General features: G+C 38.5%; 2 protein-coding genes across 2 annotated transcripts; both read right to left on the bottom strand.

Annotated features, from left to right (window-relative positions):
* Positions 1 to 7,481: 7,481 nt before the first annotated feature.
* Positions 7,482 to 11,375, bottom strand: LOC110861283 (zinc finger and BTB domain-containing protein 40). Its single transcript, XM_035844554.1, has 3 exons — positions 9,615 to 11,375; positions 8,811 to 9,134; positions 7,482 to 8,486 (listed from the first exon to the last, which is right to left on the bottom strand). Exons 1-3 carry the CDS (start codon positions 10,739 to 10,741, stop codon positions 8,417 to 8,419), a joined length of 1,521 nt encoding a protein of 506 aa, XP_035700447.1. The 5' UTR covers positions 10,742 to 11,375; the 3' UTR covers positions 7,482 to 8,416.
* LOC110861228 (zinc finger protein 184) lies at positions 11,257 to 17,056 on the bottom strand. Its single transcript, XM_022110333.2, has 5 exons — positions 16,749 to 17,056; positions 16,500 to 16,648; positions 13,928 to 14,343; positions 12,063 to 12,589; positions 11,257 to 11,392 (listed from the first exon to the last, which is right to left on the bottom strand). The coding sequence occupies exons 2-5, from the start codon at positions 16,645 to 16,647 to the stop codon at positions 11,377 to 11,379; spliced, it is 1,107 nt and encodes a 368-aa protein (XP_021966025.1). The 5' UTR covers position 16,648; positions 16,749 to 17,056; the 3' UTR covers positions 11,257 to 11,376.
* Positions 17,057 to 17,925: the final 869 nt, after the last annotated feature.

Raw genomic sequence — 17,925 nt, 5'->3', positions numbered from 1 at the left:
TGATATAATACATGAAAGATTAGTTGGGGCTACCAACGAATCAAATATATACAACATTTTGAAGAAATTAAGGGATCGTACAATTTTGTTTTTATCACCCTGGTATGATTTTGCGCTTAATACAAGCAACAATCAGCCTATTAAGACTAGCACTGGTTTCCAGCGTCTGCGAGAAATATTTGTATTCGTGGACGACGAATATGCATGCAATGCCTTAATTAAGCTTTTTAGATTTAATGATATATATTTTCCGATTTCTTACCAGAGTTCGAATTTGTTTACGGAAAGGCAGACATTTATTACAAGCAACAGAAAGCTTGCCAGAATTCTAAGTCCAGGTTTTTATGGCTTACATGAATCTGGGATACTCCAGTGGTGGGAGCACCGTTTTGAAGATTATTTAATTCTAAATCGAGAAGGTTTAGATACCAATGATACCAACTTTGGAACTGGTTTGCTTAGAGCACTTATTCAATGGCCACCTAAAAAGTCTCCCGGATTTGAAAATGATGTGGTAGGTCTTAATCATTTTGTGATGTTTGGGTATCTCTTGGTATTTTTGTATGCCTCATCTGAATTTATAGTATTATATGAATTTTTTTGGAATCGTGGAAGGATAAAGAAATATTGAATTAGGTCAAGTAGGTGTACCCATCTCGGTGTTTAACTTAAAAAAATTATACTTTTCGAGTTTTTAAGAAGTTAGAACTAATATCGGTAAGGTAAGGGTACCACTGGAGGATTCCTTTTAACAGATTTATATTAACCATAACTGAAAAACTCTCCCAAACTTAATCGATATCTTTGAAATTTGTTTCCCCTTTAAAATTTAACTTTAAAATTGATATATTTAGTTAAACGTGCTTCTCAATACTTATCAGAAATAGGTTAATACAATGCATCCTAAACAGTTGTTTATTGATGTCCTGCTTGGATCCACTCAGTTTCCGATAAGCTTGTTATTGTTTTATTCACCAACAGTGAAAGCCTTCATTTATTTTATTAAACAGCCGTACACCATTATAAGCACCAATGTGTTTAATAACATGTTCCTTGAAAAGCAATTATATGCGTATATGTGTATATATACCTAGGTATAACTCGTCATATAACTTGTCAAGGAGAAATCGTTTAATTTCTATTAGGGGACCAAAGAAAACATAATGGATCATACATATGTATCATAGTTGAAGTTTTGAGTTATTTATGACGAGCTCTTGTTTGTAGTGAATTACTGAAGTTGAGATATAAAAATTAAAATTCTGGGAACATACATTTATTTTCGTTGAATACAATGGATATACATTAAGTCATATTATAAGACATATTAGACGCTACATATGTAGACCTTAAGCAATAACAACAGCTTATTCAAGTAACAAGTTATTCAGTTGAATACCCCATTTGAAGCATATTTTTTAAAAATTGAGAAATCTTTCAAGGAAAGATTCAAGTATTCAATGAAAATATATTGGTAGGAACAGTATTAAACATAGAAGTCAAACTTGTTTTTCTTGTAAAATGAAAAGTTTATTTTGACAAAATATAATCGAATAAGAATTTCTTCATGAAAATTCACACGTTCATACATACCCACATATTATTACTCTCCGTATACAACTTACACATACTCCTAACGAATAAAATCTTGTGAAAAAGGAACAATTCAGCTACATATGTATTATTACAATTATGAATTATTCTAACACTTTCCTTCACTAATCCAAATTCTGATCGTCAAAGGTTGCTGCTTACATATTTTATCGTGTAGTACTATTATTTGTCATTTTAAAGCACGCGTGAATTTCAACGTAATTTCGGACAAACTGAGGACAGCATCAGCATACCCAAGGACAAAGCACGTGGTCCGGGGGGGGGGGGGAACTAAAATTGTTTCTTATACGAATTTTGCGTAGTCTTGTTTCAGGAATTGATTATTCCACAAGAGTGATAAATTTTTATAGCGAAACTTCGCTTAGGTAATATTTTAATAGACCATGTATTCCAGTTGTATATACCAGAGCTCCACGCCGCCGATTTTTCGCCGGCGCGCAGCCGACGCCGACCCAATTTGACACGCCGCCGCCGCATAAGTACCGGCGCGCCGCCGAGAAAAAAATATTTCATACAATTGAAACCAGATAAAACGATCAAAAACGCCGAAATTTTGGTTTTAAGGGTTTCATTGGTGATTGACATTGAGAAAATTAATATTTTTTTCCCGATACGCATTCCTAATTAGCGATCTTTTCGAATAGTTCAAATTTTGACACCACCCAAAGGATCGATAACGTATATATTTAAAATATGATATTTTAGGTACATACAAATTGAGTACATAAATACCTGGCTTATCGAAATTACTATTTTTTGAGGATATTATATTTTGCCAAGTCCTGGGGTTATTTAAAACTATCAATTAGAAAAATTTCAAAAATTTCATGAAAAGCCAACTTTTAAATTTTTGAAGTTCCGCCAAGAATCGAGTTATATGGCTATTAAGGCAGTCGAGAAATATTTTTGAAATTCTGTAATGCAGAAAACTCAAATTAACACGAATTAAAAAAATGGATCGGCTTATTTCTTCGCTGAACCAATTAAAATTACTACGCGAAATACATTACTATGTCATAACAAGCTAAATAAAGAGGTCAGTTATGATCACTGACTGAAAAACAGTGGAAGAAATATCGGCGCGCCGTGGCGCGCCGCCGCCGAGGTCGCAAACGGCGCGCCGAGGCGCGCGGCCGCCGCCGACGGTTTTCACTACTCACGCCGCCGCCGACGATTTTTCAACGGCGTGGAGCTCTGGTATATACACAAGTACATTTTTCTGACTCAAGTCCTAAGAAAATGCTAGAGACACCAAGTATAACCCCGCAAAGGATAAATATATGTAGTAAAAATGCTACCACTAAGGGTAACACGGTCAGTTCCCCGGGGTTCGCGTTCCCTTGACTTTTTCCCCCCGTAGAGTCAAATCTCTTGCCCACTGTTCTTGCTCCAATCTTCTCCAAATTCCAGATTCAATCAGTCAGTCTTTCTTTTCTAAGACCGACGGAACAAAATTAGTTTCCTCGAATAGGGTAGACAATACATACAACCATGGAGAAAAGGATGTACTACTAATAAGTTGACGCTTTCGCATCGAGATCTTTCCCATAGCATACGTAGCCGGTCAAGCATCCGACAACTAAAACTAGGGAAAGGAGAAAACCAGTCCACAGCTGTGGTGGAAATGCGGTCAGATAAAACTCAAAAGTAACAAAGGATTTGGAGTAACATGTCAAAAATTCCTGGCAAAAATTCAAAGGGGTTGGTTTGCCTATATTGGGATGTTGTCTCCAAGCTCATTCCACCATTGAAATTTACTAACCAAAACGAGGCAGGTTTAGTGGAAATGTGATCCAGATTTTTCAGAGGGTGAGTTAATTTTTTTCTTCATGCAGTTCATGTCCCTGCCACTCTGCAAAGCTGCAAAGTTCGAATTCAGCGAAATCCTCGCTTGCGAATGCTATAACAAAATTTAAGGCACCATGATACTTAATTAACGAGGGAAAAATTGTATGATTGGCCCAAGGCTTTGGATGATCCGATCAAAATTAGCGTAATTTCCCTAGAATCGACGTATTCTTGGTTGAAGCGTAGGGAATGTTGATTTGTGGCAGCGAACCAGTTCACGCCATGATCAATGTGGCCCATATAGCTAAAAAATAGACTTGTTCTGCACTGCCCAATCCGGAGCTGCAGGGTGTTCAACGTAAAATTCGCCACCTGGCCGGGTTCAGGAAATCGATGCCATCTCCTGAAATCGTGCAGAAAAGCTGGCGTGTAGATTATAGTTGTCGGATATTCGTAGGATGGAGAAAAGAGGAAGTGTTCTGACCCACCGAGAAAAAGCTGCACGTCGCATTTTTGGCCCCCGTCTAGGAATTTGGTCAAGGAAAATTCACCCGGATAGCCAAGGCAATGGTGGAAGGAAAACAAAGTTATCATGAGCAATAGAAGGCGGTTAAGGTTAAGTCCTAGTGTCATGTTTCTGTGAAAGTTCCCATAAATTATGGTTGGATATTGTTTTTTCCCCGGCAAATGAATCTTAATTTTAATACGAGGTTGGAAATTTCACGGAAAGGTTCAACACTGATCATCACTTTACATAATGGTGTCTGTATCTCAAAGAAATAAAATATGGAACCAACACAAAGAAACAATTCAAATATCAGATATGGAGTGGTAATGCCGGTGCTTCTATTGATTTATCAATTTTCAGACTTGATCTTGCAGGTGCCAGCTTACTTTATATTTGTGATTCAGATGCATCAGTTCTTAGGAAATTACAAGATTGCTTCTCTGAAATAGTGCATACATAGTGAGACGACATTTTCTTACTCCAATGTCGAAACGAATATCTATATACACTGCCGAGATATATTATTTGGTGGTGGTAACGCTTGGTATTGAAATGCATTTTTCTGGAATACTGACAAAGATATTCCGGTGATTATTTTTGCATTTAATAGACAAATTAACTGCGAATATAATACCAGAAAATCAATTTCGAAAGATGAGTCTGTGTGGGGTAAATAAATCTTCTCCCGCGAACACTTAAAATGAACTTGGGAATAATTATTTGGTATTTTTATTTAATTTCAAATTTTGATGTAAATAAATTAAATAACAAACCAAAATCGTAATTTAATAACGTGTGGGTCCTCCCTTGGCAGATATCACTGCCTGACACCGCCGTCCCATTGATTCCACGAGCTTGCTGGTTACCTCCGTGGTCACACTTTCGAAGGCTTCAGAAATAGCGGTTTTAAGGTTCTGCTTGCTAGAGATATCAAAATTTCTGATGTTTCTCTCAATGTGATCCCACAAATGTTCGATGGGATTCAAATCCGGGCTTTGCGGCGGCCATTCCAACACTTTTATCTTATTTTTATTGAAAAAATCCCAAGTTGTTTTGGCAGTGTGCTTGGGATCGCGGTCTTGCTGGAAGATATACCGGCGACCTAGACCAAGTTTGGGGGCCGAGTGCTTGGCATTTCGACTTAAGATACCTTGGTAGATATGCTGATCCATAATTCCGTTCAGAAATTCGTGATTTCCGGTTCCGGCAGAGCTGAAGCAACCCCAAACCATTACGCTTCCACCTCCGTGTTTGACTGTGGGGTTCAAATTCTTTAGCTTAACCCCTTCTCCTGCCTTCCTCCACACCCTAGCACGCCCGTCTGACTCGAAAATATTATATTTGCTCTCATCAGACCATAAAATTGAATCCCAGAAATTTTTGCCTTTGTTGACGTGCTCCTTTGCAAACGCAAGTCGTTTCTTAAGATTCGCTTTGGATATGAGAGGCTTCTTCCTTGCTCTGCAACTCTTGAATCCTTCAGATTTCAGCACGTTTGAAATAGTCTTACGATCAGCATTTTTTCCAGTTTCATTTTCAACCTGAGTTTTAATTTTAAAAATTGTCAATTTTGGATTGACCTTGATTTTCTTGACAATAGCACGCTTCTCCCTCGTAGTAAATATTGGCTTCCGACCTCTTCCTTGCTTATTAACGATCAATCCGGTTGATTTGTATTTGGAAATTATATACTGGACCGTCGAGGGAGGTATTTTGAGTAGTGTTGAAATTTCTTTTTGAGTTTTCTTACCAGTGCCATCCCCCTTGTGATATTAGATGACCAATTGGCGAATCTCAAATGACGTTTCTTTCCCCTTACGTTGCATTATCTATTAATGTCAAAATTATTGGTAAATAAAAGAAAAATACTTAATCTATTTATGTAATGCTAAAAAAAGTACTTACCAGCTCCAATTAAATAGTTTTTAGAGGAGGGAACAAAATACCAAATAATTTTTCCCAACTTGGTTTTAAGTGTTCGCGGGAGAAGATTTATTTACCCCACACAGACTCATCTTTCGAAATTGATTTTCTGGTATTATATTCGCAGTTAATTTGTCTATTAAATGCAAAAATAATCACCGGAATATCTTTGTCAGTATTCCAGAAAAATGCATTTCAATACCAAGCGTTACCACCACCAAATAATATATCTCGGCAGTGTAAGTTCAAATAGTTGATTGGTTTTCTTCCACGATCAACACGGCTTCCGGTAATTATGCTGGGCTTAATACGCCGACAATAAAGCTTCATTAATTTTTATTAAACGATCGTGCGTCATTACAAGAACTAATGTCTTTTATTACATGACATGGTCTATGCCAACCACATATGCACATCTACTCGGTATAACATATGCATACACGTGCCAAGAAGAAACCGTTTAAATATAATGATTAATACCAACTTATTCTAAAACTGAACATTTATGGATTTCAGAATTCTGTATGAATGGTGATTGTGAAGAATGTTTCAATTTTTGGGTGAAGTATTGAAAAGGGAAATAAATAAATAAAACTTTAGAATTTTTGCGTTCGAAAGCGGAAATAAATTAATTGTTATTAGACGACCATGGGTAATTACAGGGACTAATGTTTTTGATAACATTGCGTTTTCTATGCAAAGCAATGGCTTTGCATAGAAAATTTGTACGATGCATCGTACAAATGCGTCTTTTTTGTTTTTTTATTAGTAGGGGTAGGGGTAGTCGTAAGTTGATGTGCTATTTCTTGATGAATTTAATGACTGATATGCATGAAAGTTACACTAAAAAAGAGATTGAAAACGCAGAAATTAATTTATGCAACTACATAGTGTGGCTTTACATACTTGAATATGTATGTTCAAAATTAAAGATGTCAAAGTCTACATAAATTAAATAATGCTTACGCGGTCCACGGCTATTTCCATAATATGCATGAGTTCGCACATTTCTCGATATTTCCCGGATAAAATATAAAATACGTATTTTCGTCAAAGATTTGTTATATCATTTTTTGATCTCCAGGCTTGAATTTTGGAATAACGCAATGAATTTTTAAGTATTAAAGTGGTGGTTGTACATCTCTGCGATACAATTTATACTACAATGAATAAACATACATATGTACGTACATGCATGATTGATAAGTATGTATGTATGTATTTAAATACAAATTTGTAAAGGCGCCGTCCATAAATTACGTAACGCAAAAATCGCGATTTTCTAGACCCCCCCTCCCCCCCCTTTAACATGTGTAACATAGGCACGATATCATTGGAGCCTTAGACCCCCCCCTCCCCCCTCTTGCGTTACGTAATTTATGGATAGCCCCAAAGCCAATATCAGGGTTTAATATTTCGATAAATTTGCATTTCGTATATGTACGTTTCAGGGTCTGCTTTGAAGTCAGAATCTCCACCCTGGGTCCAAGCAGGACTTGTTTAGAAGGTTAAATTGAAACATAAGATCCCACTGATATCGTTATTTTTTGCTTTATAAATAAATAAGTACAACACATTTATGCATAGAATCTCAACCCTTTAAATGCAAAAACTAATTAGTTAAAAAAATGGACATAATTTACCGAAAAATATTTTATTGGAATTTATTTAGAAATTCAGTCTCAGCCTTTTAAGTAATAACACTAATTATTTATAAAAATTAAAAACTCGACCAAACTTTTTGATCTCTTCGCATTTCCCAAGTCACTAGGCTATTTGATTGTTCTATTTTCACAGGATTTATAATTAAAACTAATATACATATTTGTAGACATTACATTTTCAGCTAAAAAGTAGTAAGTCTTGTTTTGAGCTTTATTAAGTAAATATAAGTTGATGCAAGTATAAATATTCTGCGATAATTTTTTCCCAGATGTACATATTTCGAGAATTTTTGTTCTAAATGTGTATACACGTCTAAATTTCTGTGCATGGTACATAATATGCTTGTATTTCAAAATTGTAGATATTAACGAATTATGTATATTGTGAGCCAACTGTGGAAAGTTGGGTTTATTTATGTGCTGCTGAGTTATGTGTTATTTGTGTGAATGGTGTGATTAGAAAATGTGAGATGACTTTTAATAATTCATCTGGTCAAAATGTAGTAATTTGCATTATTTGCAAAGCAATGCAGTAATAATTATGTATGAAAAACAGCAAATATTCTCGTGTGGGTACGACTTGAGTTACGTTGCTTTATTCCTCTCTCTTTCCCATCCAATCTCTTAATAATCTCCTTTCTTCCAATCTACATTCTTATATGGTACATAATTGCTACTCCTACAGCAGACTTTAACATAAAAATCAGTCACATCTCATACAGAGTTTTAAGTGCGAGTTCGTCGAGTTAGCTTGGTCGTGAGATATTTGTAGGGTCAGCTCCAAACTGAACCCGTAACCTGAAACTGTCTGGTTTTCCATTCTCCATCCGGTCTCTACACTTCACTATTTTACATACTGGACAGTTTATGCAATTCTTTGTTTCTGTCGCGTCGTCAGGATTTTTTTTGAGCATGTATTTTAACATACAGAAGAGCCAGGTTGCTCACAATATTCTTCGGCTTTTGTATTCGTCTTTCTCTCGTACACTCTTAGAAATGGGGTTACGATTATAACCAAAAAGTAAACGTATCTGACTCTACCGCCGTGGTTATAATTTTGTCATTGAGTGGTTACAATTGTCACCCACTAATTATAAAGTTTCACCGACTTGGTATTACAGATAAATTGTCACTAGAGCTATTAAATTTATAACCAGGCGGTGACAAATTCATAACCACGCCGGTAGAGTCATGTACATTTACTGTTTGGTTATGTATAATTGTAACCCCATTTCTAAGAGTGTACAGTACAAGATTTTGAAAATAGGGGCGATATTACTGCTTACAACTCTAAATATTTAGTGAAAATTTACTTCTTTTTCTTCAAGTGCTCCGTCACAATGTGCTTATTGAGGAGGGTCTGGTTGGACACGAACTTTCCGCACATGCGACACACCATGGTTGGATGATTTCGTTTGAAATGAAGCTCCATCTGAGTACCGTCGTTAATAATGGAATTAATTTGGATGACGTCCGCACAGGCTGGGCAGGCAAGGGTGAATTCGGTCACTAGAGATATTTCCCCATGCTCGTCTTTACAGTGGAGAAAAAGCGCGGACCCCAGGACAAATTGGGCGGCGCAAAATGGACAAGGTAGCGGAGTCGTCTGGTCAACGAGGTGGTTGAGAAATTGGTGCCTATAGGAATTGAAGAGAAATAAATTAGTGTTTTTGTAAGTTGACTGTTGCTTTAAGCATAGTACTCAGGACAAAATTTAAAGGTTTAGCAAAAGAACCCGGACCTGAATCCGAATCATTCGGTTTGGATATTTTTTTCCAACCGAAAGAATCGGATTCGGTTCGGATATATTTTCTTTCACCAAAAAATTTGGATTCTGTTCGGATGAATTAGAAAAAGTGTCCATCCGACACAAATCTCGGAAAAACGCTAAAAACTTGAAGTAATATAGAATTATTGCCTTTTAGTATTAATTGTAATGAAAATCAGTATGTAACTCGAGGGAAATAGTAATTCAATACAAAAGTTGCTATTTCGCAGGAAAAATCCTTCCTGAATACTTGGCTTTAACTTCCATATTTTTACTCAAATATGTGAATTTGGTGACACACCCCATCAAGTCCGTTCAAGTTTTTATCATTAAATTCAAAATTGCTCACCTCAAATATTCCGTCAGTGAAGGATTATCAGCTTGGCAAGTTTGACACTTGTAAAAGAATGACATAGAATCGTCATCGTCTTCCACACACTCGTCACTAGCTTCGTGATTTTCTTGTGGTAGCTGCTGATATAATTGATTCACTTTACTAATTTCAATTTTAATGTCGTTTTCTCCATTAACAGCATCATCTTCCGCGAGATGTTCAAAATCGTCGGAAACTTGGTGATTTTCGAAATCTTCTTCCTCCATCTCATTTTCAAGGGGATCTTCTTCCCCTTCGTTGTCAACAGGAATTTCGTGCATTTCAGTTTCATGGGGAATTTCTTGTTCCATTTCATGTTCCAAAGAATTTTCATCCATTTCATTTTCCGGACAATGTTCCTCTATCCGCATTTCCTGTTCTTGTAATTCACCTCCATTTTCATGTACCATTTTCAAGTTTAGTTTTACCTCACGCGCCATAGGTTTGGATACAATTAGTTTTGCAATATGTCCTATACCATTAACCTCCTCCGTCTTTACAGCGTTCTGTTCAATTTCTTCCCTCTCTGGAACTTCCTTCTTAACCACGACCTCCTTACACTCAGCATTTCTTCCATTCTTCCCCGCCTGCTGGAGATGGTGCGATAGGGCATCCTTAAAGTAAAACTTGACCCCACAACTGCACCCGAACTGTTCCAAAACTCCGATCAAGTCCTCCACCAAAGTCTTACTTTTTCCCGTCTTTAAACCAATCTTGGCCCTTTCTGTGAGCTCCTCCTTCTTCTCAATCTTCCTATCCTCCCCCGTGATCTTCTTGATCCTCTTGTGGTACGCCATGTGACCTTTGTAGGTTTGCCACGTGTAAAAAACCCGCTCGCAGATATCACACTGCCTCCCAGTTTTTTCCAGGTCCTCCCTCTTAATCCGCTTCTTTATCTCTTGTCCCCCTTTCCCCTTCCTTTCCAACACTTTATGATACGTCAAATGTCTGATGTACCCTTCCCTATCGGCGAACCGGCGTTCGGGGCACTTATCGCAGTCATATTCGTCCCGATAAGGCACCTGCTCCTTCCAATGCCGCTGTCTTGGATTGATAACCCTGTCCCCCTCCCCTTTCTTGAGGAGGATGGCATGATACCGCATGTGGTTCCGGAAGGTGACCCGTTTCCAGAAGTTTTTCGAGCAGGTGGAACAATGGAATTGGGACGAAGTCCTCGGGGTCGAAGCGGCGGCCAGCTTTAACTGCTTGCGGTGCTCGTTCCACTGCTCTTTCGATAAGATGACGCGGTCTTCCCCCCTTCTTTGCAGGGATTTGTGATGTTTCAGATGGCCGATGAAGACGTCCCGGTCGGGGAAGAGGCGTTCCGGACAAATGTCGCAGCTGTACGGGGTGTCCTGCTGAGGAACGAGGGATTTCCAAGGGTCCACCCGTTCCCTTGGGGGCGGCGTGGGGTCGAGGTTGGGGTGGGCTTGTTTTTCATGCTGGTTTAGTTTTCGGACGCTTTCGAACTCTAGGGAGCAGACGGTGCAGGAAGATTGCTTCCGGCTGAGCTTGGACCACTCCTCCTTGCTGAGGACGGGGCGGTCGCAGCCTTTCCGTTTTAGAGAGCGGTGGATCGTGAGGTGGGAGATGAAGGAGTGTCGCGTGGAGAAGGAGCGGTCTGGGCACGTGGGGCAGGGGTAGGAGGGGAGGTCGTGGGGGATTTCGGACTTCCACGTGGAGGCGGAAGGAGGCGTGGTGATAGGGTGGTCGGGCCTTGCGATTGGAGTTGGCGGTGTTAGGACATGTGACCCCTGGAATTAAAAAGAAAAAAAAGTGGGGAAAATTAGCAGGTGGAGATTGAAAGTAAGGACGGGATTTTTAAGAGTGTTTTATTTTTTGGGAAACAATCTAATTTTTTAGGCATTTGCATTCATACTCTGCATATGAAACGTAAATTTCATAGAAATGCTTAGACATGCATGAAATGTATGGAAATGCATAAAATGCATGGAAATGCATAAAATGTATGGAAATGCATAAAATGTATGGAAATGCATAAAATGCATGGAAATGCATAAAATGCATGGAAATGCATAAAATGCATGGAAATGCATAAAATGCATGGAAATGCATAAAATGCATGGAAATGCATAAAATGCATGGAAATGCATAAAATGCATGGAAATGCATAAAATGCATGGAAATGCATAAAATGCATGGAAATGCATAAAATGCATGGAAATGCATAAAATGCATGGAAATGCATAAAATGCATGGAAATGCATAAAATGCATGGAAATTTTGAAATGCATATCAAAGTATGCATACATTGCATGCATTCAAATGAGTAAAAATGAATAAAATGCAATTTACACCCGAATTTCATGGTTTCAAGAAGCTCTAGACTTTTTGTTAAATGTGGATAAGACTCATCGTAACTTATCTAGGCCTGCACACATAGAATAAAAAATATAGCCTCACCTAAATTTGCCCTTATCGTTGAAATTCTTGTCACAAGTCTGGCAATATAAATCCTGTTCGTCTTCCTCCTCCCCCTCGTCATCCTGGTCGTTCCTCTCCCTCTTCTCCGCAATGGGTCTGTCCTGGCCCTCCCTGGCCAAGCGGGCGTGGGCCCTTAAGTGGTTCACGTACTGCACCCTGTCCGTAAACGTCCTTTGGCACATTTCACAAAAATACGAGTCTTGCATCGGAATGTCCGGGCGTAACCGTTCCAGTCGGAGTTTCCTCTTTTCTTCTGCTTTCTCCAGCTCGTCGTGGCGGCGCATATGGTAGCGATAAGCATCCCGGGACTTTCCTGGGTACACCTTATCGCATTTGGAACATTTGTATTCTTCCAGGCGAGGAATGGAGGAGCGTCTTTGTCCTAAATGTGAGGACGTTGTTCGACCTTCGCGTTCCTTGCGGCGGTGGAATTTCAAATGGTCTAAGAATTTTTGGCGGTCGTCGGTTTCCTTTTCACAGTTGGCGTAGAAACAGGTGTACTTCTCCTGAAAAGAAGAAACATCAAATAGAATTAGTAAATATTGAGGGTATTCATTGCGAGTTCGCATGTTCGCATCGCAACATATTTTTTTCGAAATTGCGAATTTTGCGAAGCAACGAAGTGAAGACTTCGCAAATGACAGTTCGTAAAAATTTGATATATAAAATTTCAAAAATTTTAAAAGTCAAAACTTTGATAACTAATGGAGATTTATGGACTTCCCATTGCAAAATTGTCCATATTTGTAAAAAAAAATATTTTGCGAACCAAATACTAGCCTTGGAGATGCGCAAGTTCGCAAATTGATTTTCAAGTCAAACTTTTTTGCGAACTTGCGAACTTTATTTTTTTACGAAAGTTGCTAACGATGCGAACTCAAAATGAATACCCTCATTATAACTCTAATCTAATATCATGAATGGGTAAGAATAATCAAAATTTCCCGAATTTCGAGCGATATAAAGATTTTATTCAGATTTGTACAGTTTGAAGAGGTGATTTTTGTGAGTCCAAAGGCGCCAATAGTATGGGTTTACTTCCCCCCCTTTGCCTGTGGGGGAGGGGCTGAAAGGTGCGAAAACGGGGGTACTGGATTTCTCGAGGATGAAAAAAAAAATATTTAAATTCCACGAGCACCAAGAGATTCATAATTTTTAGCCCGACCCAGGGCTTATGTACCCGTGATGTCTGTCTGTCTGTCTGTCTGTCTGTCCATCTAACGATAACTCTCGTAAAACTTATCCGATCGACTTGAAATTTTTCACACATGTATACTATGTAAATACACAACTCGAGTTCGAAGATGGGCGACATCGGTCAAGTGGTTGACCGGTGGGGGTCATCGGAGTGGGCGGGGTATCATGCACCAAAATTTCAAAATTATAGTAGAAAGCTGAAATTTGGTACAGAGGTAGTAAATGGGTCCTAAAGGAAGGACATGAACTCAAATTGGAAAATTTTTCATCTTGAGGGACCCTATGGGGTGACCCCTACTGATTTTTCAAAGTCGTCATATCGAACTAAAATTTGGCATTTAGTTTTCTTATGGCTCTTCAGGGAAGATTATACATTGGAATTTGAAAAAATTATATCTGGAAGGACCCTATGGGGTGACAATTAACCCTGGGTCGGGCTCCGCAAAGCTGTCCTGATAGGTTTTTTCTCTACAACACGTTTTTCGAAATTTAACAAAATAGCGTTAACAAATTGTTCATACAAATATTAGTTTTTGTTATTTTTTGAAATGTATACGACGAGTAATTTTTGAAATGACCGGTTTTGATTATTTTAAATATTTGTTAGTGACATTATTTATAGGCAATTTTATTAACCAAGACTTTACCTGTATCGGGATTGTACGCGATGCGAATACTTCTCCCCTCATACGGATCGGTCTGTCTTCTCCGTACTTCTTTCTCAAAAAACTATGGAAATTTCGATGGCTCCGAAACTCTTTGGCTTTAGTGAACGTCCGCCCATCGCAAATTTGGCAGGTGAATAGCCCATCGGCATCTTTGGATGAGGGAATTCGCACCCCCACTCCGGTGAGGATGGCGCGACCCACGCGCTTATGGTAGTTGAGGTGAGCGCGTAGGAGGGAAGGTTTCGCGAAGGCGCGATTGACCTCGACGGAAAGGCAGATGGGGCAAGGGTAAGGTTTGGGTTTGGGCGGGTTGGGTGGTGGCGGGGCCAATGGGTCGGACGGGGTTAGGGCTACGTAGTCTTGAGAAATGTTGGAGGTGCAGGTGGAAGAGGTTTCTGAAAATAATTTAAAATGACGTTATTACTTAGCAGACAAATTGGAAATCATTCCTGCGGCAAGATATGAGTTTCGTTGTGCTAAATTGACTCAAAATGCAGGTCTTTTAAGTGTAAAGTAAAACTCAGATTTCTAGGTGACCAATTCTTTTTATCAGCACAAAAATGAGTATAAGTACCCGTATTTTTTTATTTTTCATCATGTAGTAATTTGGGTGATTTTGGACCTGATTTATTATAAATTTCATTATAGCGGAATTTTAATTTAAGAATTTTTGAAATCAGTAATAATCATCAATTCCTGGAAAATTTTCAAAAACTATTTGAAATTGGGGGAAGAAGGGTTTCTAAAATATTGACCAATTTCTGAGCTAAAATTTTCAGATGGACTGATTTTCTCTAACTTGGCTTCACCCACTCCGAGAGGGGACACGAGCGGTGAGGTTAATATGCAAAACAATTTGAGAAGAGTGCCGGGGTTGCCACGATTGCTTGGCGTTTGAGTAGGGACTGTACATAAAGCATGTGATCCTGGGGTGGGGTGGGGGGTCAAGGCTCTATCCTTCTCATGTTAATTATAACATGGGGTGTATAGATCATATCGGTCAAAATTTACAGAAAATCGATCACATCCCTTTTATGTACGGCCCCTTAGGAATGCTAGCATTGTAATACGATTACGCAGAATGGTCGCGTTACCATTCAAATAATTATTAAGGGGTGAAAGCCCTTTATAAGATCGTTATGTCCGTCTGTCTGTCTGTCCGTCTGTCTGTCTGTCCGTCTGTCTGTCTGTCCGTCTGTCTGTCTTTTGGTCCGATAACTCTTGAACGGAAAGACTGTCTGTCTGTCTGCATGGATAAGTTTTAAGATGGGAATTGCACATATGTAGGTACAAAAATGAGGTTAAATGTGTCGTATTTTTGCTACATTTCCTTAGCATCAATTTATGTATTTGTATTAACCTCTTTCGTACTACGGATTAAATAAAGTTTGTAAATAAAATTTTTAATTTTTAAGATTTTTAAATAAAATTTCCCTTAAACACGATGTTAATTTCATGATTACAACAAAACTTGAAAAAAATGAATCGTTAACACTGGTCGGTATAGGAAAATATCAAAAATTTTAGAAGAAAAATACCGAAATAAATCCATTTTTACCATCGAGTTTTCCCAAAATACAAAAGAAATGCATACTGTTCGTTTATAAATTTTAGTGCCAAAGGAATTTAGTCAGTACACATACACATTTATGGATTTCGTCGGCAAAGGAAAATGAAATATTGCACAAAGGCACACTTGCTAGTTTGTGAAATCGAACCGAACCGAACCGAACCAATAATTTTTTTTTAATTTCCCGAACCGAACCGCACCGAACCATCAATTTTTAAGAAATTTCCCGAACCGAACCGAACCGAACCATCAATTTTTAAGAAATTTCCCGAACCGAACCGAACCAGCGATTTGTAAAAGATTTTCCGAACCGAACCGAACCAGTAAATTAAGAAAAAATTCCCGAACCGAACCACGAACCAAACCTGGTTCGGTTCGGTTCGTGGTTGGGTTCGGTATTTCCGAACCAACATAGTCCAATTTTGTTCCCAGCAGATGGGGCATCATCAGAAAAAACATCTAATATTCTTCTTTATGATGAGAAACACTCGACGTCATCATTGCAATGTTGTTAGCAATGAGCGATGACGTCCAGGACTGCATAAAAAATAATAAACAGAAGTAGTTAGTCGTTCTCGTTTAATCGAACCGAACCGAACCGAACCAACAAATTTAAAAAAATTCCCGAACCGAACCGAACCGAACCAGCAATTTTTAAAAAATTTTCCGAACCGCACCGAACCGAACCAGAAATTTTTAAAAAATTTTCCGAACCGAACCGAACCGAACCAATTTTTTTTTCTTAAACTCACCGAACCGAACCACGAACCGAACCAGGTTCGGTTCGGGGTTCGGTTCGGTTCGGGACTTCCGAACCACCAGTGGTTCGGCGAACCACAAACTAGCAAGTGTGCACAAAGGTGGCTGAACGGTAAATAAATAAAATAGTACACAAATATGTGTATGTACTTGGTCGTTAAGAGGTTAAGACATTTCTTTTTAATGCATAATAAATGCATATTAATACACAGTTTCTCTTACCAGACGTCGCCGTCGTCGTTGGGGGCAAGGGTAACGACGAGGGGGGTAAAGCCGAGGTAATGTTGAGTAATTTTTCATCCGCCAATTTCCTCTCGTCCTGCGACACTAGAACGACCCACACCGTCCCCTCAATCTCCTTCATATCCATTCTGTAAATAGTTACAATTCATACTTTAAATTGCAACTTTTTGATTAAATAATTTCTATTACAAATTTCTTCTCCTATTCTATTTCGTTCTTTTCACTTACCTATTCCTTTAACGTTTACTTTCACTTCTTCGTATAATCTTACACCGTACTTTACCTTGTTTTATGATGTTTCAATTTATAAAGTTGTTTTGCAGTGTTACTTTTTGAAATTAAACTGCAACTATTTCGCCGTTTTTTATGCTCACAGTTCTGTTCCTCTTCACTCTTTCTCTCCTTGCACTCTTATGCGCATAGACGTTTTATTTAGGATTCCAGCTGCAAGCGTGTTTTGCATTTTGGAGAAGAGTGTAGCATGGAGGGATACGCTGGAAGTGAGCATTGCGGAGATGAGAGGAGAATGGGGGCAAAAGAATGAGTGGGATAGAGTGTGGAATGTGAAGTACGTAAGCAGCAAAAAAGCAGAGAGAAGGGGAAACCTGCAGAAATACGTAAAGAGGATCAATGCGCAATGCAATGTGAAATGCGAGTGTTTAAATGCATGCATACATAAGCACTGATTGTGACGTTTCATTTGCAGCGTAAATATTATGTAAGTTGACCGTAGTTTACAGTGGCCGCGGAAGCTGTGGGGACATCTGGGGACATTAACATTGAAGGATAGGGGTGGGGGGTGGGAGGCGTTACATAGAATGCTGGGATAATGATGACCTCAAATACCTGTGGGGACGGACATTGTCCCTCTGTCGCCACGCTTCCGCGGCCACTGCGTAGTTATATTTATATATCTGTAATTGACTGTCCGGTGAAGAATAAGCTGCATGGAAAAATTGTGGTGTGATTGCACACACATTACTTATGGACATATCTATGTAAGTACAGGTTGGATTAAATAATATGTATTTGTATACGAATGCTGGAAAGATTGCGTATGTAAGTTTGCATGTATATGCATATTTATGTATAAATAAGTGTTCATAAATAACTGCGATTTAGTTGACTTATGAAGCTGAAATGTATGTAAGTATGTATGTCTGCCTAAAATTTAGGGACTAAATACATAATTATGGAAATGACAATAGGAAATAAAGTACAAGATATGTTTCCAAATTGTGTTTGATTTGAAATACAGAACTGTAGTCTGCCCCAGACTATATATTTTCTCAATTGATATCAGTTCAGTTTTTTTAGTTGTGTACACATTCATATGTGTCACACATAATGTATGTACATACATATTTGCTGATATTGCAAAAATTAATTTGCGGTTACATACATA

The sequence above is a fragment of the Folsomia candida genome, unplaced genomic scaffold, assembly GCF_002217175.1.
Source record: "Folsomia candida strain VU population unplaced genomic scaffold, ASM221717v1 Fcan01_Sc039, whole genome shotgun sequence".
Taxonomy (NCBI): Eukaryota; Metazoa; Arthropoda; class Collembola; order Entomobryomorpha; family Isotomidae; genus Folsomia; species Folsomia candida.
This window is presented reverse-complemented; position numbering and strand designations above follow the sequence as displayed.